The following is a 25,663-nucleotide window of genomic DNA, read 5'->3' as shown; positions in this document are numbered from 1 at the left end:
GGGTAAAACCCTCCCAACCATTGAGCACGTCTATATGAAATGTTGCCGTAGAAAAGCAGCATCCAAAAATTCTCACCACCCAGACAATGTTCTCTTCTCGCTGCACCCATCAGGTAGAAGGTACAAGAACCTCAGGATTCGCATCACCAGGTTCAAAAACATTTACTATCCCTCAACCATCAGGCTCTTGAACAAAAGGGGACAACTACACTCATTTAAGGGCTCTTTAATGCTTGTTATTTATTGTTATTTATTTATTATCTGCATTTCTTTACAGTTTACAGATCCTGTTTACAGTTACTGTTCTATAGATTTGCTAAGTATGCCTACAGAAAAAGAATCTGAGTTGTATATAGTGACATGCACGTACTCTGATAATTAATTTTACTTTGAACTTCGATTTCCATAGATGCTGCCTGACCTGCTGAATTCTTTCCGCATTTTGTGTGTTGCTCTAGGTTTCCAGCACCTATAAACTTTCTCCAGTTAGGATTCATGTATAGAAACTACAGTTTTGCAGGTGACAAAATTCTTTAGGTGAAGTAAACATAAGGAGCACAGTAATAACAAAGGTGCAATATACAGGTTTTAAAGAGATGTGAAGTACTATATTGTGCAAGCAATTAGAACAGAAAATAAGAAAAAAGTACTTTGGAAGTACAGAAGATAGACCTGGAGACCTGGTGCTTCAAGTGTACATAATGTTGAAGGCACAAGGCCAGATAAAAAGGTACATGGAATAGTAGGCTTTATAAAGTAGTAAAAGGTACAAAACAATTTTTTAAATATAAATTCTGAATTATGCACCCACTGAGGTAATGTGTGCAATTCTGAGGATTTCCTGTCACAGGCATGATTGGGTGCAAAAAAGTTATTGGCACCATGGATACCAGAATTTAGTCTGTACAAAGAGTAGACAAACAAGAGGAAATCTGCAGATGCTGGAAATCCAAGCAACACACACAAAATGCTGGATGAAGTCAGCAGGCTAGGCAGCATCTATGGAAAAGCATATAGTTGACTTTTCAGGCCGAGACCCTTCATTGAGACTGGAGGGAGAGGAGGAAAAAACACAAGGTGATAAGTGAAACCGGGATGGGGAAGAGAGATCTAATAGAAGAGGACAGAAAGGCATGGAAGAAAAGGGGGGGGGGGGGGGTGGAAGCTCCAGAGGGAGGTGATGGGCTGGAAGGGAGATCAGGTGGGAAGAAGGAGTTCATCCTCAGGGTCCCCTTAAATAATTCACCTTTCACCTATGACCTCTAGTCTCACTGAAACTCAGTAGAAAAAGCCTGATTGCATTCAGCCTATCTATAACCCTTCATAATTTTGCATACCTCTATCAAATCTCCCCTCATTCTTCCATGCTCCATGGAGTATAGTCCTAACCTATTTAGCTTTTTCCTATAACTCAGGTCCTCAGTTACCAGCATCATCCTTCTAAATTTTTTTCTGTCCTCATCAATCTTATTGATACCTTTCCTGTAGGTAGGTCAGCAGAACTGCACACAATATTCCAAACCTGGCCTGACCAATGTCTTACATAACTTCAATACAATGTCCCATCTCCTGTACTCAATACTTTCATATCTGAAGGCCAACGTGCCAAAAGTTCCCCTTATGAACCTATCTACCTATGACACCATCTTCAAGGAATTACGAATCTGTATTCCCAGATGCCTGTTTTATGTTAAGCAGTAAATGTGAGGAAAGGGAACATCAGTGTTTCAGAATGAAACAGCGCAGAACTCAATGCAGGGTTTTGACCTGAAACATTAAGTATTCAGGATTGTTCACATCAGAAGAAATATTGAATTAAAAGAATTACAGTTTTTTGCAAAAGAAATAGAACTGGGAGTTTTTTTTAATGTAAAGTTACAATCTAAAAAGGTAATATAAGTGTAGAATCAGTGGTTACAGCTCAGGAAGTTATGAAGTCATTAAGTCACCCGTGTCTGTGCCAGTTCTTAACCAAAGTAACTGAATCCACCCTCCAGCCACTTCTCCAGAGTCTTCCAAATTTTCATTATCCTATATTTACTCAATTCCCTCTTGAAAACTGCAGTGAACCTGCCTCCCCCACAAGGCATACATTCCAGATTCCAACCAGAGGCTGCAATACAAATTTTTTTCCTGCCTTTATCCATTCAGCACAAACCCTTCATCATGTCTTGTCATCTCTCCATTTTTATTTGCACTTTTATTTTGCTTTACAGCCTGAATAGCCAACTCTTGCTTCTTGTTGCATCCTCGAAAAATACAGCAAAGACAGTACAGCAAAAATAAACAGTATGAATGTGCTCAATTAAAGTGAGAGAAACAGCAACAGAAAATCTGAGTTTTTGCATTTCTGGCATTGGCACAAATGCAAGAACATGCATCAGAATAATTATTAACTACAATGCTTTAACGTAGTAGCATCTAGCTACAAATCAGCAAGCAAATTTTCCAACTAAAATGAATGGATGTCGCCAAAGACACTCGCAAATTGATGAACCATGGAGAGCATTCTAACTGGCTGCATCATCGTCTGTTATGGGGAGTGGAGGAGAGAGAGGGTGTTACTGCACAGAACCAAAATAAGCTGCGGAGAGTTGTAAACTTAGTCAGCTCCATCATGGGCACTAGCTTCTGTAGTACACAGGACACCTTCAAGGCGCGATATCTTAAAAAGGCAACATCCATCATTAAGGACCCACATCATAGGTGATGCCTTGTTCTCACTGCTACCATCAGGAAGGAGGTACAGAAACATGAAGGCACATACTCAGCAATTCAGGAACAGCTTCTTCCTCACTGCCATCCAAATTCTTAATGGACATTGAACCATAAACATGACTTCACTACTTATTTCTATTTTGCAGTAGTTAATTTAACTATTTAATACATATACTTACTCTAATTCTTGGTTTTATCTATTATCACGTATGCAATGCACTGCTGCCGCAGATAACAAATTTCACGACATATGCTGGTGATGTTAAACCTGATTCTGTGTACATACAGAGCTATTAAAATATTAACACGAAACGCTGCAAAACATATCACCATCGACAGAGAGAAGTTAATATCAACTATAACACCTGGTCAATTCACTCTATCGAGCTGCCATGAGAAACGCTGCTTAATTCATATTTAGCAGCTCTTAGTTACATTTGCGTTCAACTTAGGGCAACCTGTAATTCTGAAGATAACCTTACGCCCAATGCGGAAAGCGGTGCTTATCTCAGGAAGAAAACTTCAGTTGTCAAGTGAAACAAGTGAGTGAAGGGAGGGCCGCCCGGGTCTTGCAGCAATTGGAGCTGCAGCTCTCAGTAGCCCCCAGAAGGGCCGAGGCCGGGGAAAGGCCGGGGCCGGGTCCCCCCAGGTGTGTCTCGCCCTGCCTTCACCATGATGAGGCAGATCAGCTGCGAACCCCGCCGCCGCCGCCCACACTTACATTCCTCCAGTGTCGGTCGGCCTCCCTCTTGCCCCACATTACACCATCTCCATGCATCCTCGCTGAGCTCTTTCTGCGCTCGGGCCGGCCAGCCCACCCCGCCCCCCAGCCTCCAGCCTCGCTGACCAACGCCGCGGTGCTTGACAAGAGGTCCTCGTAGCACAAGGCGCCCTACCTGCTCGGGAGCTTGTGACCGGGGACGGAGCAGGCCCCGAACGCGACCAGTGAGCTGTACGCAATTTCCTGGAGAACTTGTTGCTGCGGAGCCATCTCAGGCCCGGCACCGGCAGCCGCGCTGCTCCATGCGCGCGTGTGTAACTCCGCCCCGATTGTCCAGCCCCCACCGCGGACGCCCAGCTCGGCGCATGCGTGGCGTCGGGAGGACGGCGATGGCGACGTCCGGTGAGTGTGCGCGTGCTCGGAGGGAGAGGAGGCGGGAGAATGGCCGGTCGGTGCGTTGCGGAGAGGAGAGATGAGGAGATAATGGGGTGGGGAGTGTAATGCTGGGGATCTGTGTGCGGGGTGTGAGGAGGAAAAGGAAGACCAGAAGGGGACATTGATATCGGCAGGGAAAGTGAGGGACTCAAATTTAACAGATGCGTGATTGAAGAGTTATGACCTCCAGGATGTTCGAGTGACTGAAGAGTGTTTAACATCATTCTGTGCGGATAAATAGTGTTGTCCTAAGGTCTTAACTCTTATACAACACAAAATAACGTTTACTGGGGTAGAACTGAAAATTTAATTGAATAGTCGTTAAGTTTCCTTTATAAGCTCAACAACCAATCCGATGTTTAGTGCTTAAAACTATAAGGGATGCAGACTTAGTTAACCATATAACCATGTAACAATTACAGCACGGAAACAGGCCATCTCGGCCTTTCTAGTCCGTGCCGAATTCTTACTCTCACATTGCTGGCCTTCATTGCTAGAGGGATTGCATTTAAAAGCAGCTGTACAGGGTACTGGTGAGGCCACATCTGGAGTACAGTGTGCAGTTCTGGTCTCCTTATTTGAGGAAGGATATACTGGCTTTGGAGGTGTGCAGAGGAGATTCACCAGGCTGATTCTGGAGCTGAGGGGTTAGACTGAGGAGAGACTGGGTCACCAGGAACTGTACTCGCTGGAACTCAGAAGAATGAGGGGGGATCTGATAGAAACATATAAAATTATGAAATAGAGGCAGGAAAGTTGTTTCCACTGGTAAATCACACTTGAACTAGGGAATTTAGTCTCAAGATTTGGGGTTATAGATTTAAGACAGGGATGAAGAGAAACCATTTCTCCCAGAGAGAGGTGAATCTGCTGAATACTATACCCAGGAAAAGAGTAGAGGCCAGCTCATTAAATACATTTAACAAACAGATATATTTTTGCATAGCAGGGGAATTAAAGATTATGGAGAAAGGGTAGGTAAATGGAGCTGAGTCCACGGCCAGAACACGTTGAATGGAGAAAGAAGTTCCACGGGCCAGACGACCAACTCCTGCTCCATTCTCTTATGTTCTGTACCATATCCCCAGCACTAAAACCGAGCCACATCCAACACTCATGTTCTGTACCATATCCCTAGCACACAGTCCCCTTGACTCGAACACTGTCCCCACACCCCTCACACAGCCCCTGCTGCACAGCTCTGCTAAGAACAAGCACTCTTGCAACCCCCACCAATAAGCAAAGGCAGCGAGGAAGTGAACACAGAGCAATCAATGGATTTAGCAAAAGACCAGACACTCTCAAACAGGGCGTATCAGATGAAACAGTGCACCGGGGTCCGTAGGGAAGTCAAAGAGAGCCTTCCATTTTTAGAGGCCAGATCTCAGAGGCAAAAGTCCAGCATGTCCAACAACAGATTTGGGTAAATGTGTGTGGCTGGGAGATCACAGTCTACAAGGACTGGCTGATGGGAATAGTATGGAGGCAGTCAGAAGCTGCAAAGGATGGGCAGAGTGAGGTGAGATGAGGGAGGGAGTGAGCTGAGATGGGAGAGGGACAAGGTTTGTGTGGAGGGGGTGAGGTGAGATGGGGCTGGGACAAGGTATGCGTGGAGGGAGTGAGGTGAGATGGGGGAGGGAGTGATGTGAGACGGGGTTGCGACAAGGGACAAGTGACCTTCCCGTACAAGTTCAGAGTGCACAGGCAGTCAAACGCACACACTGACAAGTGTGTGGAGGGAGTGAGGTGAGATGGGGCTGGGACAATGTATGTGTGGAGGGAGTGAGGTGAGATGGGGCTGGGACAAGGTTTGTGTGGAGGGGGTGAGGTGAGATGGGGAGGGAGTGAGGTGAGAAGGGGCTGGGACAATGTATGTGTGGAGGGAGTGAGGTGAGATGGGGCTGGGACAAGGTTTGTGTGGAGGGAGTGAGGTGAGATGGGAGAGGGAGTGATGTAAGATGGGGGAGGGAGTGAGGTGAGATGGGGGTGGGACAAGGGATAAGTGACCTGCCCGTACAAGTTCAGAGTGCACAGACAGTCAAACGCACACACTGACAAGATCTATCTCTCATACGTTTACAGCAAACACTGGGAACAAGTACACTATTGGTGGGCTGCAGAGCCATATCAGTATTACCTTTTTATTCTGTGGAAAATAAGTATTAAGGAATATAGTGACTATGTTCAAATACAAAACTATTACAGACTAGCATTTCTTACAGGGAGAGACAAGAGAGAACATTCCCCTGGGGTAGAGATACATAATGTAGATACACACACACACACACACACACACACACACACACACACACGCACTTGACACTGTTAAACACCAACACAAAAACACTATTTATTTAACTTTGCTTTTAACTTGTGATGATGTAGAGCTTACTGAATACAAAGTTGTAAACTCAGACGAAGACTTTAAGCCCTATTGAATATAAATAGCCATGAGTATCCTCACTAAAGGGAGATTATTCTGTAACTATCCAATCTTCAAAGGCTAGTTTACTTCCTCATTTATAGTCATAGTCATAGTCATACTTTATTAATCCCGGGGGAAATTGGTTTCCATTACAGTTGCTCCAGAAATAATAACTAGTAATAGAACCATAAATAGTTAAATAATAATATGTAAATTATGCCAGTAAATTATGAAATAAGTCCAGGACCAGCCTATTGGCTCAGGATGTCTGACCCTCCAAGGGAGGAGTTGTAAAGTTTGATGGCCACAGGCAGGAATGACTTCCTATGACGCTCAGTGCTGCATCTCGGTGGGATGAGTCTCTGGCTGAATGTACTCCCGTGCCCACCCAGTACATTATGTAGTGGATGGAAGACATTGACCAAGATGGCATGCAACTTAGACAGCATCCTCTTTTCAGACACCACAGTCAGAGAGTCCAGTTCCATCCCCACAACATCACTGGCCTTACGAATGAATTTGTTGATTCTGTTAGTGTCTGCCACCCTCAGCCCGCTGCCCCAGCACACAACAGCAAACATGATAGCACTGGCCACCACAGACTCGTAGAACATCCTCAACATCGTCTGGCAGATGTTAAAAGACCTCAATCTCCTCAGGAAATAGAGAGGGCCCTTCTTGTAGACAGCCTCAGTGTTCTTTGACCAGTCCAGTTTATTGTCAATTCGTATCCCCAGGTATTTGTAATCCTCCACCATGTCCACACTGACCCCCTGGATGGAAACAGGGGTCACCGGTACCTTATCTCTCAGGTCTACCACCAGCTCCTTAGTCTTCTTCACATTAAGCTGCAGATAATTCTGCTCACACCATGTGACAAAGTTTCCCACCGTAGCCCTGTACTCAGCCTCATCTCCCTTGCTGATGCATCCAACTATGGGAGAGTCATCCGAAAATTTCTGAAGATGACAAGACTCTGTGCGGTAGTTGAAGTCCGAGGTGTAAATGGTGAAGAGAAAGGGAGACAAGACAGTCCCCTGTGGAGCCCCAGTGCTGCTGATCACTCTGTCGGACACACAGTGTTGCAAGCACACGTACTGTGGTCTGCCAGTCAGGTAATCAAGAATCCATGATACCTGGGAAGCATCCACCTGCATCGCTGTCAGCTTCTCCCCCAGCAGAGCAGGGCGGATGGTGTTGAACGCACTGGAGAAGTCAAGAAACATGACCATCACGGTGCTCGCTGGCTTGTCCAGGTGGGCGTAGACATGGTTCAGCAGGAAGACGATGGCATCCTCAACTCCTAGTCAGGGCTGGTAGGCGAACTGGAGGGGATGTAAGTGTAGCCTGACCATAGGCTGGAGCAGCTCCAGAACAAGTCTCTCCAGGGTCTTCATGATGTGGGAGGTCAATGCCACCAGTCTGTAGTCATTGAGGCCGCTGGGGCGCGGCGTCTTCGGCGCAGGGATGAGGCAGGACATCTTCCACAGTACAGGAACCCTCCAGAGCCTCAGGCTCAGGTTGGATACATGGCGAAGTACTCCACATAGCTGAAGGGCACAGGCTTTGAGCACCCTTGTACTGACACCATCCGGTCCTGCAACCTTGCTTGGGTTGAGACATTTCAGCTGTCTTCTCACCAGTAGAGCTGTGAAGCCCACCGTGGTGGTTTCGTGTGGGGAAGTGGTATAGTCATGAGAGCAGGGAGGGGGACTGTGAGGAGGGGTAGGAGGGGAGAGTGGAATATGTGTTGGTCGGGGGCCGACAACAGTTGACCCATGTGTGGGATGGGCAGGGGCCACACTGCCAAATCTGTTAAAGAACAGGGTAAGTTCATTGGCCCTGTCCACACTGCCTTCCGCTCCTCTGTTGCTAGTTTGCCGGAACCCAGTGATGGTCCTCATCCCCCTCCAGACCTCTCTCATGTTGTTCTGCTGGAGTTTCCACTCAAGCTTCCTCCTGTACCTGTCTTTAGCCTCCCTGATCCTGGCTTTCAGGTGACTCTGTATTGCCCTCAGCTCCTCCCTATTTCCATCTCTAAACACCCTCTTTTTAGCGTTCAGGATGTCCTTAATGTCCTTTGTCACCCATGGCTTGTTATTTGAATAACAAAGGACAGTTCTTGTTGGAACATTGCAGTCCACACAGAAGTTGATGTAATCAGTGATGCACTCTGTGAGCCCATCAATATCCTCTCCATGTGGCTCACAGAGTGCCTGCCAGTCTGTCACCTCAAAACAACCCTGGAGTGCCTCATAAGCCTTCTCCAACCATTTTCTCACTGTCCTCGAGGTTACAGGTTTACTCTTCACCAGAGGCACGTAGCAGGGCTTTAGATGCACCAGGTTGTGATCTGACCTTCCCAGTGGGGGGAGGGGAGAGGAGCTGTATGCATCCTTAACATTAGCGTACATCAAATCCAGAGTCCTCTCCCGTCTGGTTGTACAGTTCACATACTGCGTGAAGTTGGGCAGTGTTCTAGCCATGGTAACCTGGTTGAAGTCACCCGAGATGGTAATGAGGGCACTCGGGTGCTGGGTTTGTAGTCTGGCTATGACGGTATAAATGATGTTACAAGCTGACGTCGGGTTGGCAGAGGGAGGGATGTACACAACAACCACAATTGCATGCGAGATTTCCCTTGGCAAATAATATGGCCGGAGTCCAACAGCAAAAAGTTCAATATCCGGGCTGCAGACCCGTTCCTTGATCGTAATATGCCCAGGATTGCACCATCTGTTATTTACCAGAACCGCCAGTGCCCCTCCTTTATGCTTACTGCTCGCAGTGCAATTCCGGTCAGCTCGAACAGTTTGGAAGCCCTCTATGGAAACGCTTTGATCGGGTATGTCCTCGTGCAGCCACGTCTCAGTGAAGCACATGACATTGCTCTCCCGAAATGTTCTCTGACTCCTGACAAGTGCAGTCAGTTCGTCCATTTTATTCCCCAGCGACCTCACATTTCCCATGATAAGAGAGTGGAGACACGGCTTATAACTTCTCTTCTCCAAAAGCCTCTGTTGTCTCGACCTGGTCCTCTTCCCTCGCCTTTTTGATCCCCCTCTGCATCCTCTGTGTGTTTTCCTCCAGATTTCAGCCGGTATGTCCGCAATTCTGTTCCAATACTTACTAATTGAACGGCATGTCCCCTCTCCCCACCAAGGAGAAGACACAGTACTTCCAGCTAACAAAGTAGCTTAAAACACAGTTCAAAAGTTCAAAGTAAAATTTATTATCAAAGTATGTATATGTCACCATATACAACCCTGAGATATATTTTCTTGCAGGCACACACAATAAACTCAATAACCATAATAGAATCAATGAAAGACCGCACGAACAGGGTGGACAGCACGTGTGTAAAATAGAGAAAAGAAATAATAAATATCGAGAACACGAGATGGAGAGTCTTTGAAAGTGAGTCCATAGGTTGTGGGAACAGTTCATTTATTTTCAGTGATACACATTCAAATCCAGTGGCCAAGTGGTTAAGTCATCTGAAGGTCACGAGTTTGAGCCTCAGCTGAGGCAGTGTGTTGTGTTCTTGAGCAGGGCACTTAACCACACATTGCTCCTGCACATTTATAGCCCAGCAGACTGGACAAGACGACAAACAACATTCTTAAGATACATTTGAAGCTCCCAGAGGATTTCTATCTTAAACATTTCCAAATTACAAACTATTTCTATAACACAAATAATTTCTAAGACACAAAGCACTTCTAAAACACACGTACAATTCCTATAAACTAAAAAGACTTACTAATGATACAGGCGAACGAATCATTCCTTGCAGAAATCAAAGCCAGAGGAATGGATTCTAGTCACACCTTGTTTCTATTCTTCTTGATGTTTTTTAGCCATTCCTAATAAGCCTGAACTGCTCTCTACATTTATAGTGGTTCTTTCATAGCTTCCTGAACTGAGCAACTTAGCTTATCTGCTTTGAAACAAGCTAAATTAAGTAACCTATATCCTGCACTCTTGAGCGGCAATAAACCAGGTGCAGTGGGCTTCATCTGCTTTCCACAGACAGTGCACCTGCTATATACAGATCATGTTTGCAATAGTGTGTTTTAACTTCAAACTGATTACTGCTTGCCATTCACATTTAAGAACTGAAGACTGACTGCTGTTTATGGCCAGAAATTAAACAAAGGAATATTAGATATACATTTACTTACTGCTGCTGTGTTTAGAAAGCAAGCTTTGCAAAATGTCAGACTCCCTATTCCAGGAAATGAATATCCATCACAAATTAACATTTTTTTTGTCTTGTATTTTCATCTTTGTGCTTTGTCCCATTGTCAAGCTGTTTGAACTACATCATTTGTATGGAAAGTGATCTATAAATATTACTATCATTTTATTTTTACTTTTTCTCTGCTCAAGCTGGTAAAACCTGAGGTATGGGCATAGCCAAGCACACTCATTTCTCAATTGTTAGGAACTTTCGAACTTTTCTAGTGGTGTTTAGTATTGTGGCTTTCTGGAGATTTGCGTAAGTATTGCTGGGTAGGCCTAATTGTTTAATGCTATTGTGTAGTGACTTTGGAATGTAACAGTTGCAGATATTATTATTGGGGCAAAGTATTCCCTGTTCATGTTCCATAGTTTTTCAATTTCCTCTTTTAATTCAGCATATTTTTGGTGTTTTTCACTTACTGATTTCTGTATGTTATGTGTGCTTGCATTGGCTATATCTATTAAGTAAGTTGTTCCTGCTTGTTTATCCTGTAATATTATATCTGGATGGTTATTATGGATTGTGCTATCTGTAATAGTAGATCGGTCATAATATAATTTGTCAGACTCGGACTCGAAAACTGGATCAGACTGTATTTATAATAAGGTATAATTGCCGGAGTAGTGGAAACATAATCCTTGTTCGTATTAAAGAAATCTCTAGAAAAACATTTGAATTGTTTTTCACAAATACAAGAAAGTTTGCAGATGCTGGAAATCCAAAGCCACACATACAAAACGCTGGAGGAACTCAGCGTGTCAGGCAACATCTATGGAAAAGAATTAAACAGTTGATGTTTCAGGCCGAGACCTTTCTTCAGGACTGAGAAGGAAAGCGGGGGGCAATGCCAGAATAAAAAGTTCAGTGGAGGGGGAAAGAGGCAAGCTGGAAGGTGATAGGTGAATCCAGGTGGGTGGGAAAGCTCAAGGGCTGGAGAAGAAAGAATCTGATAGGAGAGGAGAGAAAATTGTCAAAGTGAAGAAGGACACACACAAAGCTGAACGATGAGATGAATACACAGGTGTGACCTGAGGATGTGACGGACTGACTAGCCTGTTTCTATCCTGTATGACTCTCAAGCGCACATGATTGGAGATACCAGACTGACTAATATAGGCCAAAGTTAGCATGGTTTCCTTAAGGGGAAATCTTGCCTGACAAATCTGTTGGAATTTTTTGAGGAAATAACGGGCAGGATAGACAAAGGGGATCGGTGGATGTCACTTACTTGGATTTTCAAGAGTCCTTTGACAAGGTGCTTAACAAGATAAGGGCCAATGGTATTACAAGAAATTTACTAGCATGGATAAAAAATTGGTTAACTGGAAGGAGGCAAAAATGGAAATAAAGGGAGCCTTTTTTGGTAGGCTGCCAGTGACTAGTGATGTTTCGCAGGGATCAGTGTTCGGACTGCTTTTTTTGACATTATTTGACAGCAGAAGGCGCTGGTGTGGAGAGCTATGAAAGACATGAAGGAAATCTGGAAGTCGAACCTGACCAGAGGGATGAAAAAGAGGATCTCCATAGCAGTCATAGAGCCCATTCTCACGTACAGATTCGAGACATGGACACTCACCAAGACTATGCGAAAGTCTCTAGATGGTTGCTATACACAAATGCTCCGGTTGGCTCTTGACGTGAGTTGGCAACAGCACATGATGAATGTTGAGCTCTATGGCAACCTACCGATGCTCACCACTAAAATCGAGGCGAGAAGACTGCAACTAGCGGGGCACTGTCTACGCCACCCAGAGCGACTTACCAGCCTAGTCGTCATATGGGAGCCCAAGCATGGGAGGATGAACCCTGGGCGCCCTCCCAAGACTATGGTCAACACGCTCCTAGAAGACAGCGGCGCGGCTAATGTAGCTGAACTGAACACACTGATGAGGCCTGAGTCAACGTAGTAGTAGCATTTGTCAGAGATTTGAATGATGGAATTTATGGCTTTGTGGCCAAGTTTGTGGACGACAGGAAGATAGGTGGAGAGAGCAGGAAGTCTGCAGAAGGACTTAGACAGATTAGGAGAATGGGCAGAGAAGTCGCAGATAGTGTACGGTGCATGACCATGCACTTTAGTAGCAAGAATAAAGACATCATCTATTTTCTAAACAGGGATCCAATTCAGAAATCAGAGATGCAAGGGGTCTTGGGAGTCTTTGTGCAGGATTCCCTAAAGGTTAACCTACATATTGAATCGGTAGTAATGAATGCATTTTGAGAGAACTGGAATATAAAAATAAGGCTGTAATGCTGAGACATTATAAGGCATTAGTCAGACCACACATGGAGTATTGTGCAATCACGAGGAAATCTGCAGATGCTGGAAGTTCAAGCAACACACATCAAAGTTGCTGGTGAACGCAGCAGGCCGGGCAACATCTCTAGGAAGAGGTACAGTCGACGTTTCGGGCCGAGACCCTCTTGTCCTGATAGAGATGTTGCCTGGCCTGCTGCATTCACCGGCAACTTTGATGTGGGTTGATGGAGTATTGTGACCAGTTTTGGGCCCCTGATCTAAGAAAAAGGTGTACTGGCATTGGAGAGGGTCCAGAAGAGGTTCAGGAGAATGATTCCGGAAATGAAGGGGTTAATGTATGAGGAGTGTCTGATGGCTCTGGGCCTGTACTCACTAGAGTTTAGAAGAATGAGGGGTGAATCTCATTGAAATGTATTGAATATTGAAGACATAAATAGAGTGGAAGAGCAGAGGATGTTTCCATTCGTGGGAGACTCTAGGACCAGAGGGCACAGCCTCAGAATAGAAGAATGTCCATTTAGAACAGAGGTGAGAAATTTTTTAAGCCAGAAGGTAGTGAATCTGTGGAATTCATTGCCACAGATGGCTATGGAGGCCAAGTTATTGAGTATATTTAAAGGATAAAGGTGTCAATAATTACAGGGAGAAAGTAGAAGAATGGAGTTGAGAGGAATAATAAACCAGTCATGATGCAAAGTCGATAGGCTGAATGGCCCGATTCTGCTCCTATGTCTTATGAACATGAACTGAAACTGGTAAATAAAGAGGGGAGAGAATAGGGAAAAAAGTGTTTGGTTAGGAGATTGTGAATTCTGCAGTGCTGAAGAGACTGGTACTAAGATGTTATTTGTAGACAATCTATCAAAGATTTGGATGAGGCAACCAAGTGTAACATGTACAAGTTTGCTGTGGATAGTAAATGTGTGGTAATATGGGTTCTGATGGGAATGCAGAGGGGTTTCAGTGGAGATTTTAAAAAACTTTGAGAATGAGTGAAGGTATTGTTGAATATCGCTACAATTTTGGTACCTTTACTTAAAAAAAAATGCTAATAATTGAGGCCCATCAAGCGAGGCTAACAATTTTGGGTCTGTTTTTCTTGTAGTTTAGAAGAATGTGGGGTGACCTTATTAGAATTTTTAAGATTCTTAGGGGACCTGAGAGGGTAGATTTTGGGATAATTTCACTAGTGAAAGAGTCTTGAAGAAGGCTATGTAACTGCAAGATAAGGCAGCTGTATGCAGAAATTGCTTTTCTCTAGAGTTCTCTGTCCTGACAGGTGGTGGAAGCTGGATCATTAAAAGTATTTAAAGTGGATAACTATTTGATAGATAGAAGAATAGACAGATATTGACAAATGGCACAGAAGAGGATCTGAGGCCAGAATAGATCAACCATGATCATATTCAATAATGGGGCAAGCTTGAAGGGCCTCATGGCCCAGAGTTGCTGGGGAATCTGAACCAGGGTGTCGGAACAGATAGTGGTGAGGTTGTGGAGACACGTGTTGTTAAGGCCTCAGACAAAGTCAGGAATTAAAAGGTTGACCACGGTGGCACTAATGTTCTGAGTTGCATATACTTCAATGTGTTGTAGGAAAGGCAGATGTGCTTAGGGCAGCGGTCCCCAACCATCGGGCCGTGGACCGGTACCGGGCCGCAGAGCATGCGCTACCGGGCCGCGAGGAAACGATATGATTTGGTCAGCTGCACCTTTCCTCATTCCCTGTCACGGCCACTGATCAGCCATTACGCATGCGAGGTCATGACCCGCGCGTCATCCGTGTCACGGCGGGAAGGTGATCAACTCCTCGAGCTTGCAAATGATGACGGGCTAAAAAGTATGTTTGACATAACATCTCTGTCGGCATTTTGGATCAAAGTCAAGGCTAAATATCCTGAGATAGCCACGAAAGCACTCAAAGCGTTGCTTTCATTTCCGACATTTTTCTGCGAAGCGGAGTTTTCTGCAATGAATGCAACGAAAACTAAACTGCGGAATAGACTGGACAGCAGGAACCCCCTTCGAGTATCGCTGTCTCCCACCACCCCTCGATAGGACGGTGTTGTTGCAGGGAAACAAGCCCAGGGCTCCCACTGATTCAGCGATATTGGCGTGTTGCAATGATTTTATATATTCATACGGGGAAAATATGTGCTGTGCGTTTAATATCCAAATATGACTTAAAATGTTATGATGCGATTGACTTATAAGTGACCTATATAACCATATAACAATTACAGGCGATCTCGGCCCTTCTAGTCCGTGCCGAACGCTACTCTCACCTAGTCCCACCGACCTGCACTCAGCCCATAACCCTCCATTCCTTTCCTGTCCATATACCTATCCAATTTTTCTTTAAATGATCATATCGAACCTGCTTCTGCCACTTCTACTGGAATTTCGTTCAACACTTCAGACTCCCCTGATAATTGACTTATCATTATATCCATGCGAGGAAAATATGCGCTGTGTTTAATATTAAATTCGTTAGATAAACCCTTTTAGAAACAAAATTGAGTGTACTAACCACTTATCACCTATATTCCGGTAGTGATTAACACCCACCCCCCACGAACAGAATCGCCAATAAGTATTTGCTTGGGGGGGGTAGGAATCGGCAGGTCTCGACGCGTACGCGCATTGGTGCCCGCGCAAGGCTTCATGGTCATTGTAGTCTTTTAGGTAAACAACGCATTTGACTGCTACTCTTGTTCGTTGGCAACCCTACCCTACCCCCCCCCCCCCCCACCACCACCACCGGTCGGCCGGTCCGCAAGAATATTGTCAATATTAAACCGGTCCGCAGTGCCAAAAAGGTTGGGGACCCCTGGCTTAGGGCATCGATCAGCATCAAGAATTATGACATTGTAGCCATTATTGTGACTTGTTGCAGGAAGGGCAGGACGGGCAGCTTAATGTTCCAGGGTGCCTTTGTTTTAGATATGATACAGCAGGAGGAATAAAAGAGGAGGGGGGTGGATAGCGTTACTAGTCAGGGAAAATATCACGGAAGTGCTCAGTCAGGACAGATCAGAGGCTTTATGGGTGGAACTGAGGAATAAGAAAGGTATGACCACGTTAATGGGATAATATTATAGACCACTCAGCAGTGCGTGGGATATAGAGGAATAATTTTTTATAGAGATCGTAGCCTGTTGCAAGAAACATGAAGTTGTGATTTTAACTTTCCACATATTGACTGGGACTCTCATATTGTAAAAGGACTGGATGGGAAAGATTTTATCAAATGTGTTCGGGGAAGTTTCCTTAATCAGTACATAGAAGTCCCAATGAGAGAGTGTGCAATAGTTGATCTCCTTTTTGGGCAGGGATTCCCAACTAGGGGTCTACGGACCCCTTAATGGTAGAGGTCCATGGCATAAGAAAGGTTGGGAACTCCTGTATTAGCGAATGAGAAAGGGCAGATAAGGGAAGTCTGTATAGGGGAACACTTTGCATCTAGTGATCTTAATCCCATTAGTTACAAGGTAAGTATGGAAAAGGATAGGTTTGGTCCTCAGGTTGAGACTGTAAATTGGAGAAAGGCCAATTTTGATGGTATCAGAAAGGATCTGGCAAGTGTGGATTGGGACAGGCTATTTTCTGGCAAAGGTGTACTTGGTAAGTGGTAGGCCTTCAAAAGCGAAATATTGAGAGTACAAAGTATGTATGTGCCTGTCAGAATAAAAGACAAGGATAACAGGTTTAGGGAACCTTGGGTTTTGAGAGATATTGAGGCCCTAGTTAAGGGAAAAATAAAGGAGGTGCATAGCAGCTATAGACAGGTAAGAACAGATGAGGTACTTGAGAACTATAAGAAATGCAAGAGAACACTTAACACTTAAAAAAGAAATCGGGAGGGCTAAATGAAGGTACGTATGTGCTTGCTCTAGCAAACAAGGTGAAGGAGAATCCTAAAGGCTTCTATATGTATGTTATGTTACATGTCAACGTTTTTTTTTATTAACCGTAAGCGTCATTTAGGCATGCCTGGACAAGGTGGGTGGATGATGTCAGTATAACAAAGGCATGAAGGCTTTTTCTATTCGATTCTAGAAGTTTCTGGCAAATTGGTCAGTTAAACGGTTCAACGGACCATGAGCTACCAGCGAGGGAGTGAATTGAGTTGAGGGAGTTGAAGAGTTCACTATAGCAGTGGGTGGTCCCAGTATTTCTCCGTGTCAGAAGATTGTGATAATTTGCGGCACACAGTGCATATTGGGTACGTGACTGTCACTTTGTATGATCCATACTTGGATTCCTGGAGTATTCTGTGGCGACCATTTTTTGTTAACCTATGCATGGATTCAGGTGTGTTACGTTGCAACCACTTGTGTTAAGGAATATTCCATGACTGTTACCTTGTGATATCCCTACGTGGATTTTGGAACTTAGGCGTCACCTTGTTATCCCTGCATGGACACTAGTATTTAAGTGACGACCACTCGACTTCTGGAAATCTTCTGTGACTGTCACCTTGTGTCATCGTAATGTGGATTTATGAACCCTACCTCACAGACACTTGTACCTGTTCCCGTGCATTTCAGAACCTTCTGCATTGTCATTCTAGGATTCTGTTTAAATTGTCTATATTTTGGGTTGAGTAAGACTTGGGAAGAACTGTTTCCACAGATTGTGAGCTAAGATGCATTGCACTGTTGTTGAAACTTACATCAATGGTACAGAAGTTGTTGAAGAAGATTGTGAGAAGCAGGTTTTATATTCATTTTCAAAACCAGGGATAGATTAAAAGAAGTTGGGACGGTTTTGTGCAAGGGAAATCATCTCTTTCTGAGTTTTTTGAAAGGTAATTAAGAAAATTAATGACAATACTGCTGTAAATGTTGTTTTCATATTCCAGAAAGGTTAAGGCACAAGGGAACCGAGATATGTTGGTTAACTGTTCCAAAAATTGGCTTGATGATAGGAGACAGGGAGTGGTGGTGGATGAGTGTTTCTCTGACTAGAGTTCAGCAAGATGTGGTGAACTATAGATGTCAGTGCTGGCACCTTTGTTGTTTGTAATAGGTATAAATGACAAGGATGAAAATATAGGTTGCCTCATAAGTAAGTTTGCAGATAACATGGAATCCGTTGGAGTGGTATACAGCGAAGTATATTATAATACAGTGAGACCTAGATCAGGTGGATGGTTCAACAGAGCTGCTTCAGATGGAATTTAATCCAAATAAGTGTGAGGTAATATACTTTTGAAAAGTCAAAATTTGTTAAGAAATGTAGAGTAAAGGGAAACAACCTTAAGAATGTTAAAGTATAGGGAGACTTGGCATGCTAAAAGTAGTGACATTGGTAGATAGGCTGACAACTCAGATTAGCATAGGTAGGCGTCATGGGCAGCATGGTGAACTGAAATGGCCCATTTCTGTGATCCTCCCTCACCAATACTGCTCCAGCTCTATTACACTGTGTGGAAAATTATCCAGTTTTTAATCCTTCAAGTGAAGTTCCTCAACATTGGTCTTGTATTTAATGCTTAATTTTTTTTTCTCCTTTGCTTCTGCTACTTTAATTTGAGCAGATTTGAGTTTATTTGTATATTACATATACAAATATACATATGTATGTCAATGGGTTGACTGATTTCCAAACTGTAGTTTTTGATTCTTTTTCTTTTGTTGCCTCTTTTACAGTTGGCATCAGTCTTGATGCTCCATTCAATATGTTCAAGAAGTGCATGTGTACTTCTCAGAATTCAGTGACCAGGATCAGGTGTTTGACAATGTTTGTTTGCCATAATTCCAATATAATATATAAATAATATGAATTCTGAAATGACTTTTTTTGCAATAATTTTGTTTTGTCTTTATCTTCCTATTTGTCAGCTGGTATAACAAGCTTATATGTTATTTCAATGTCTAGGCTATCAGATGTAGATCAGAAATAACAAGTCCAAGCAATTAACCTCACACATGGACACTTGTCCATTTGGTGTTACATTTCCTTTATTTTCTCTATTCCAAACTCCAGCTTGAATCTGATTTGGTGTATGGACCTCCAATGACACAACACGATGGAGAAATGCTTCATAAGCCTTCGTCAAGTCCACAGTGAGTTGTTGGCTGGAGTGAAGCCCAGTAAAAACAGCCATGAGCTAGCAGTGTTCCTGTCTCCTGAAACATTTGAACAAGATTCGGTCTCTTCCATAGAAACCAAGAAAAATAACCTTGTTTATCATTTCCACGGAAGCTCATTGCGTATAAATGGCAACGACACACGACTAGAGAACCATTCATCAGCAAATTATGGTCAGAATGAGATCTTCTTACTTCAACTGAATATGATTCATCTGATGAGTTCTAAGCTGTATTCAGAGATACCAAGGCAAGATGTCAGGAAAACATACCTGAAGACTATAACAATACTACTGGAAGATATGAAAATTATATCTAAACTGGTGAGTGTTGGTTGATGCTTAATATTGATCACTACTTTGCAGCACAGAAATAAGGATTTTGACTCCGCCAGTTTAGTTTCTTCATAAATTTTCTTTCAATCTTCACCACATCTGGTAAGCTATTCTAACTCTTCTCAATAAAGTGCCCAGTTTGCCCCAAATTCATTTCTAGATCCTAGGTTACATTCCCCAATATATCTGCATCTACCTTGAAAACATAGCTGATCTTAAAGATTTCTAATACCTTGATACTTTTCACCCTTTTCACTGCTGATCCCTCAGTGAGAACTGGTGTGTGTTCCCTCGACTTCCACTTCCTGAAGTCCACAATCAATTCCTTGGTCTTACTGACTTTGAGTGCAAGGTTGCTGTTTGACACCACTCACCAGCTGAGACCAACAAGAGGCCAATGGAGGCCATCATGAGCTTCAACTTTCATTCTATGAGTGGCATGAAACCTGCTAGTCTTTTCACAAGCGATATTTTTTAAACAATATTTCATTAAGGAGGCAACTAAAGACCTCTATCACCATGTATGTAGTACATGTCCCCCTGCACTGCACTTTATTCTGCATTCTGTTATTGTTTTACCTTGTTCTACCTCAATACACTGTGTAATAATTGATCTGTATGAACAGGATGCAAGGCAAGCCTTTCACTGTACCAATTTAAATTTTGACAATAATAAACTCATTTCAAGACGAAACAGAAAATAGGATCAGGAGTAGACATTTGAGCCAGCTCCACTATTCAATAGATAATGGCTGATCATCTAAATTCAATGCCCCATTATAGTTTTCTACCTGTTGCACTTGCTCCCTCTGGAAAAATATTGAACTCCTTGGAAAGAGATGCTTATTGTTAGAGAGAATAGAGCTACCAGAAACACCCATTTCAAACCCACAGGTTTATTTGTAGCCATGGATGATAGTGAGGTTACCTGACAGCACAGCATTTATCTTGTAGCAATTTATGCCCTGAGCATCACCAAAGAAGCCCCATTATGCTCTTGACTCATCTGTGACTCAGTGGTAGTGCTCTTCATTTCAGAGTTAAAATTTCAAATTCCGCTTAATCTACGGCCCTCTATTTATTAACACCTTGAGTGGAACTTCATCAAGTGCCTTCTGAAAATCTGTGTAAGCAACTTCTTCTACATTTCCTTCATGAACATTCTCCATTACATCTTCTTCTTTAAAAAGGGTGTCGCAGTTAAAGCGGCGCTATTACAGCTCGGGGTGTCAATATTTGGGGTTCAATTCGGACGATGTCTGTAAGGAGTTTGTATATTCTCCCCATGACCCTGTGGCTTCCCTCCAGGTGTTCCGGTTTCCTCCCACAATCCAAAGACGTACCAGTTTGGAAGTTCATTGGTCATTGTAAATTGTCTTTCGATTGGGCTAGGGTTAAATAGGTGGGTTGCTGGACAGTGTGGCTTGTTAGGCTGGAAGGGCCTGTTCCACACTGTAGTTCTATGTAATTTATTTTTAAATTGAAACATGATTTACTTTCAACAAAAATGTGACTGCTGCCCTACATTCATCCAAATCAGCACCCTATATTAATTCAAAATCTGCAATGTCAGAAGTGTGTCTTTCTCCTGAGACTTCAAAGCATTAATAAGAGATTAGACTGCTTACTGCTTTCTTAAGTGGATATCAAAGATCCCATGGCATTACTCCAGTGAAGAGCAGAGAATTCTAGCAGTGCCCTGGACACCATTGATCACTCCATCACCATTACTAAAACAAATTATCTCATGATTATAACATTGTTGTTTGTGGTTTCTATGATACAACAGTACAACAAAAGCCACACTTCAGAAACACTGAATTTTTTTCAGGGAATCCTGAGAGCACTATGAGACGTTTGTTATATTGTCTTTAATGTATAAGATCTGTCACAGCCCCAAATCTCTTGACTTTCCCATTGAATTCAGAAGTCAAAAACAACGTTATAGAACTCCAGTTAGGCTGCATCTGGACTATTACATATAGTCCTCGTCGCTCCACTATAGGAAGGATAGTGAGACTTGGGAGAGGGTGCAGAAGAGGTTTACCAGGATGCTGCCTGGCTTAGAGAGCATGTGCTATCATGAGAGGCTGGACAAACTTGGGTTATTTTCTTTGGAGTGGCTGAGGAGAGATCTGACAGAGGTTTAATAAGATTATGAGATGCATGTGTAGATAGAGTGGACAGGGAGTATCTTTTCTCCAGGTAGAAATGTCTAATACCAGAGGGCTTGCATTGAAGGTGAGAGGAGATAGGTTCAAAGGGAAATTGAGGAGAAATGTTTTTACTCAGAGAGTGGTGGATGCCTGGAATGTGCTGCTGGTATGGTGGTAGAGGGAAATACATTAGAGGCTTTTAAGAGATGTTTAAATAGGCACATGAATGTGAGGAAGATGGAGGGACACAGACATTGTGTAGGTACGAGGGATTTGTGATTTTTTTTTATTCCGTTTTAGTTGGTTTGGCACAATATTGTAGGCCGAAAGGCTGGTATCTGTATCGTGCTGTTCTATGTTCCCTGTTTAATTCCTAGGTTGCATGGTTTTTTTTTAACCTTTTTGCAATCTTGCAATTCCTGTAAGTTCCTTTTCAGCCACTAGCCCTTCCCAGTACCCTTACTCTAATTTACTGCGTCTCACATTCCCGCCCGCCCCCCCCACCTTTGAGTTATATAAAATCATGAGAGGCATAGACAGGTGAATGGTCACAAATATGTTTTCCCCCAAGAGAGTGGAGTTTAAAACTAACACATATCGGCTGGGTGGCAGGGTGGAGATGCAGCTCTACCAAAAACACTCCTTCCCTCCGCTATCTTGCAAGTCACCCTTGGGGCAATGTGTAGCTCCTGCTTGGTATGGACAAGTTGGGCCTAAGGGCCTCTTTCTATCTTGTGTAACTCTGATTCCTTGCCCCTCTTCCCAGCATTTCCTCCTCTTCATTCCTGTAAACATTTTGGTGTTCTTGTCCTCTTTGTGACAGTCCTCTTCGATAACGTTCTTTTCTCTCTTCCACCATGCATTAGAAATGCTTTGTCAGCAAACACTACATATTATCTTTAAAGAGAGAAAGACTCTTCAAGTATTGGCAGTTAACAACCATTGTACAACCACCCCTCGGACTGAAGCTCACATTCTAAGTTGGTTTCTAATTTGCTTAAGACTCGAAAATTCTGAACTTGATTCCTCTCATTTTAAGTCTGATATCTGAGTCATGCAAAATGCAAATGTACATTTGAAATTTAAATCCAAATCTTTTAATAAATAATCATGGAGAAAATCACTGCATGCAGAAAGCTCAATGCCACCAGAAACACAAAGTGTGGCCATACTAATACCAGAGAACTTACTAAAGGAAAAATTTTGTTATTCTAAATTAAAAGCAAGAAATGCTGGAAATAATCAGCAAGTTCAGAATGCATCTGTGAGAAAAGAAACCCAGCTAATGTTTCAAGTGAAAGACATTTCTTCAGAACATTGTAATATATTTTTTGATTTTCATCTTTGTAACTTGTGTTTGGCCTTTTTTTAAATGGGCAGAATATGAAATGCCAGCCTGTCTAGAATTGAGGGAGATGAAATGAAGCTTGGATAGAATGGCAGTTCTGTACTTCTATGCATATGTATTACGTACTTGGTGATATAGGTCTTTAGTTGCCTCAATGAGATATTGTACGAAGACTAGCAGGTTTCATGCCACTCAAAGAATGAAAGTTAAAGCTAGTGATGGCCTCCATAGTTCTCTTGTTGTTCACAGCTGGTTGAGTGGTGTCGAAAAGACAACCTTGCACTCAATGTCAGTAACACCAAGGATTTGTTTGCAGACTCAAGGAAGGGGAATTCAAGGAAACACACACCTGTCCTCATTGAGGTATCAGCAGTGGAAAGGGTTTGTATTGATGCGGTTACAAAGAAGGCACCACAGCAGCTGCATTTCATTAAGAATTTGTGGAGACTTGTTATACCGCCAAAAACTCACGCAAATTTCTGTAGATGTATTGTGGAGAGTATTCTAACCAGTTGCTTCACTGTCGGGTATGGAGAGTCTGTTACACAGGACTGGAAAAAGCTGCAGAAGGTGGGGACTAGCCTCCCCAGCATTAAGGACACTTACAAAAGATGACACCACAAAAAGGCAGCATCTGTCATTAAGGACCCCAACACCCAGGAAATGCCCTCTTCTCATTGCTACCATCAAGGGAAAGATACAGGAGCCTGAAAACTCATGATGTTTTTCGGAATAGCTTCTTCCCCGCTGCTATCAGATTTCTAAATGGACGATGAACCCATGTACACTACCGCACTATTTTATTCCACTATTTTATTCCTTTTTTTGTTCTCTTTTACACTTTTACATTACTAATTTTATATATATATAAATCTCCTTAAAGCAGTCATCATAATTCACAAGTACTAAAATCTAGGGTACTGCATGGCGTATACCATTGTTTTTCCATACCCAGGTCTTCACTACCAGATGCCTGAGACTTATTCTCTTAAGAAACTCCTTCTTATCAATCTAAATTCTTACAAGAAGATTAGGTCCAAATAAAAATCAGGGAGATGAGAGAGAATTAAATGGAAAAATTATCCCTTAAAGGTCAAGTATTCATTACATAATTAATTATGCATATAATCAGAACAAAACAAAATGTCAGAATGATATAGAAAGAGTCTGAATACAATATTTGCATAATGTTATTTTTATTAGTTGTTGCATTCTGAACATTTTGCATTATACATGATGCATTCTTTCCCTAGGCTCTCTTGTTTGACTGCCAGGATAAGTTGTTGTCTCATATGGCAACGAAATGTGTTGCATCTTTGATTCTGGTTCAGATTCTTTTCACGGTGAGTATAAATAAACTTATAATGGCAAAAGCATTTTACCACAAGATATGGCTGATGTGGTGTTGTTTTAAGTAGAATTGTGTAATAGTACTCTGGTTGAAATACTCATAGCCTGGACACGCTCAGTTTCCTCTCACTAAGGAGAGTCTTTTAAATTTAGTCCTCAGGTTGTCATGGTTAAGATTTTGAAAATTGAACACTGCAAGGCAACCAGAATGAACACATTATTGTTTGAAATGTTTAGAATAATAAATTCATAGAAATTTTTGGCTCAGAAGGAGGCCATTCAGCCCATTCTATCTCTTGGGACAAAGCCTTGCAGTTACAGTTTATCAAGTGCTCATCCAGGGAATTTTTACAATGTAGTTAGCGCTTCTGCATCACAAGCCTTTTGGGCAAGATATTCAGATCCTGACCATTCTTTGACTAAGTATCTTCTTACCTTTCTTTTAATCCATCTAATTAGTTTATTTCTTGTTACCCAGCTAAAGGAAATAGGCCATTGCTCTTTGACCTGTCCAGGCATTTCATTCAATAAATTAAATCTCCAGACTCCTCTGTTGCAAAGAAAATAATTGCACATTAAATGGTTTCTTCTTATAATCAAACATTTCCAGCCCCACCTTTATAAGTTGCTTTAGCAGAAATGTACTTGGTATTCTTATTCCAGTCTAACTAATGTTTTATATAGTTTTAGCGAAATGTTCTTGTTCTTGTATTCTGTACCTCAGCCAAGTAGGCTTAATGGCTTCTTAACCAGTCTATTGACCTGCTCTGCTATCTCCGGGAATCTCCAAATATGCACTGCCTCACTTCTCACCAGAATAAATTCCATTTGCCACTTCTGTTCCCACCTAACAAGTCCATTGACATATTCCTGTAGCCAGGATCTTTCATCCTTACTTTCAACAACACTGATATCTTGGATGTGATCAGGTCGGCCATGTTATGAACTCTCTTGCCTCTCCTCCAGTCTGTCTCCTCACCACATGATGTTATCATAGAGTAAGTGATTTGTACTGATATCCCCAGGTGCAAAACCTCTTGGTAAGTTGACTTTAAGCCCTCCATTAGTATTTTCGGGAAAACTAGATCTGTCCTGTAATTATAGTTCAAATATTTATAATGCCATGTGGTCAACAGTGGACTTATTAGCCATAAGACGTAGAAGTAGAATTAGGCCATTTGGTCCATGAGTCTGTTCTGTAATTCCATCATGGCCGATTTATTATCCCGCTCAACCCCATTCTCCTGCCTTCTCCCTTTAACCTTTGACGCCCTTAGTAACAAGAACCAAGATCAAGAAGTCAATAACTTCCACTTTAAGTATACCCAATGACTTGGCCTCCACAGCCACCTGTAGCAGAGAACTCCATTGATTCACCACCTTCTGGCCAAAAAATATTTGCTCCTCATCTCTGTTCCAAAGGGACGTCCTTTACTTCTGAGGCTGTACCTGCTAATCCTAGACTCTCCATGTCCACTCAATATTTGATAGGTTTTAGTGAGATCCTGCCCTCTCAATCTTCTAAACCCCAGTGAGTACAGGTGCCGAGCCATCAACCGCTTCTAACCCTTTAA

General features: G+C 42.8%; 2 protein-coding genes across 9 annotated transcripts in view; one reads left to right on the top strand and one right to left on the bottom strand.

The window, feature by feature from the left end:
• The window catches only part of asb7 (ankyrin repeat and SOCS box containing 7), a 101,219-nt gene extending 97,443 nt beyond the window's left edge, over positions 1 to 3,776 (bottom strand). For 3 of the 4 annotated variants that reach the window (XR_011889076.1, XM_072278372.1, XM_072278370.1), the window contains exon 1: positions 3,615 to 3,776. The gene's annotated coding sequence lies outside the window, so the exon portion shown is untranslated. Of the gene's footprint in view, positions 1 to 3,439; positions 3,538 to 3,614 lie in introns of those variants that run through there. The other variant, XM_072278371.1, reaches the window with a different exon arrangement.
• lins1 (lines homolog 1) overlaps positions 3,186 to 25,663 on the top strand; it is a 50,501-nt gene continuing 28,023 nt past the window's right edge. Inside the window, exons 1-3 of one of the 5 annotated variants that reach the window (XM_072278367.1) lie at positions 3,186 to 3,260; positions 18,797 to 19,223; positions 23,993 to 24,082. In XM_072278367.1, coding sequence (XP_072134468.1) covers positions 18,840 to 19,223; positions 23,993 to 24,082 — 474 coding nt within the window. In that variant the 5' untranslated portion in view covers positions 3,186 to 3,260; positions 18,797 to 18,839. Of the gene's footprint in view, positions 3,261 to 3,462; positions 3,842 to 14,581; positions 14,646 to 18,796; positions 19,224 to 23,992; positions 24,083 to 25,663 lie in introns of those variants that run through there. The other 4 variants (XM_072278365.1, XM_072278366.1, XM_072278369.1 and 1 more) reach the window with 4 other exon arrangements.

Source organism: Mobula birostris, chromosome 14, assembly GCF_030028105.1.
Source record: "Mobula birostris isolate sMobBir1 chromosome 14, sMobBir1.hap1, whole genome shotgun sequence".
Taxonomy (NCBI): Eukaryota; Metazoa; Chordata; class Chondrichthyes; order Myliobatiformes; family Myliobatidae; genus Mobula; species Mobula birostris.
The sequence above is the reverse complement of the archived record's forward strand: the minus strand, read 5'-3'. Positions and strand labels throughout refer to the sequence as shown.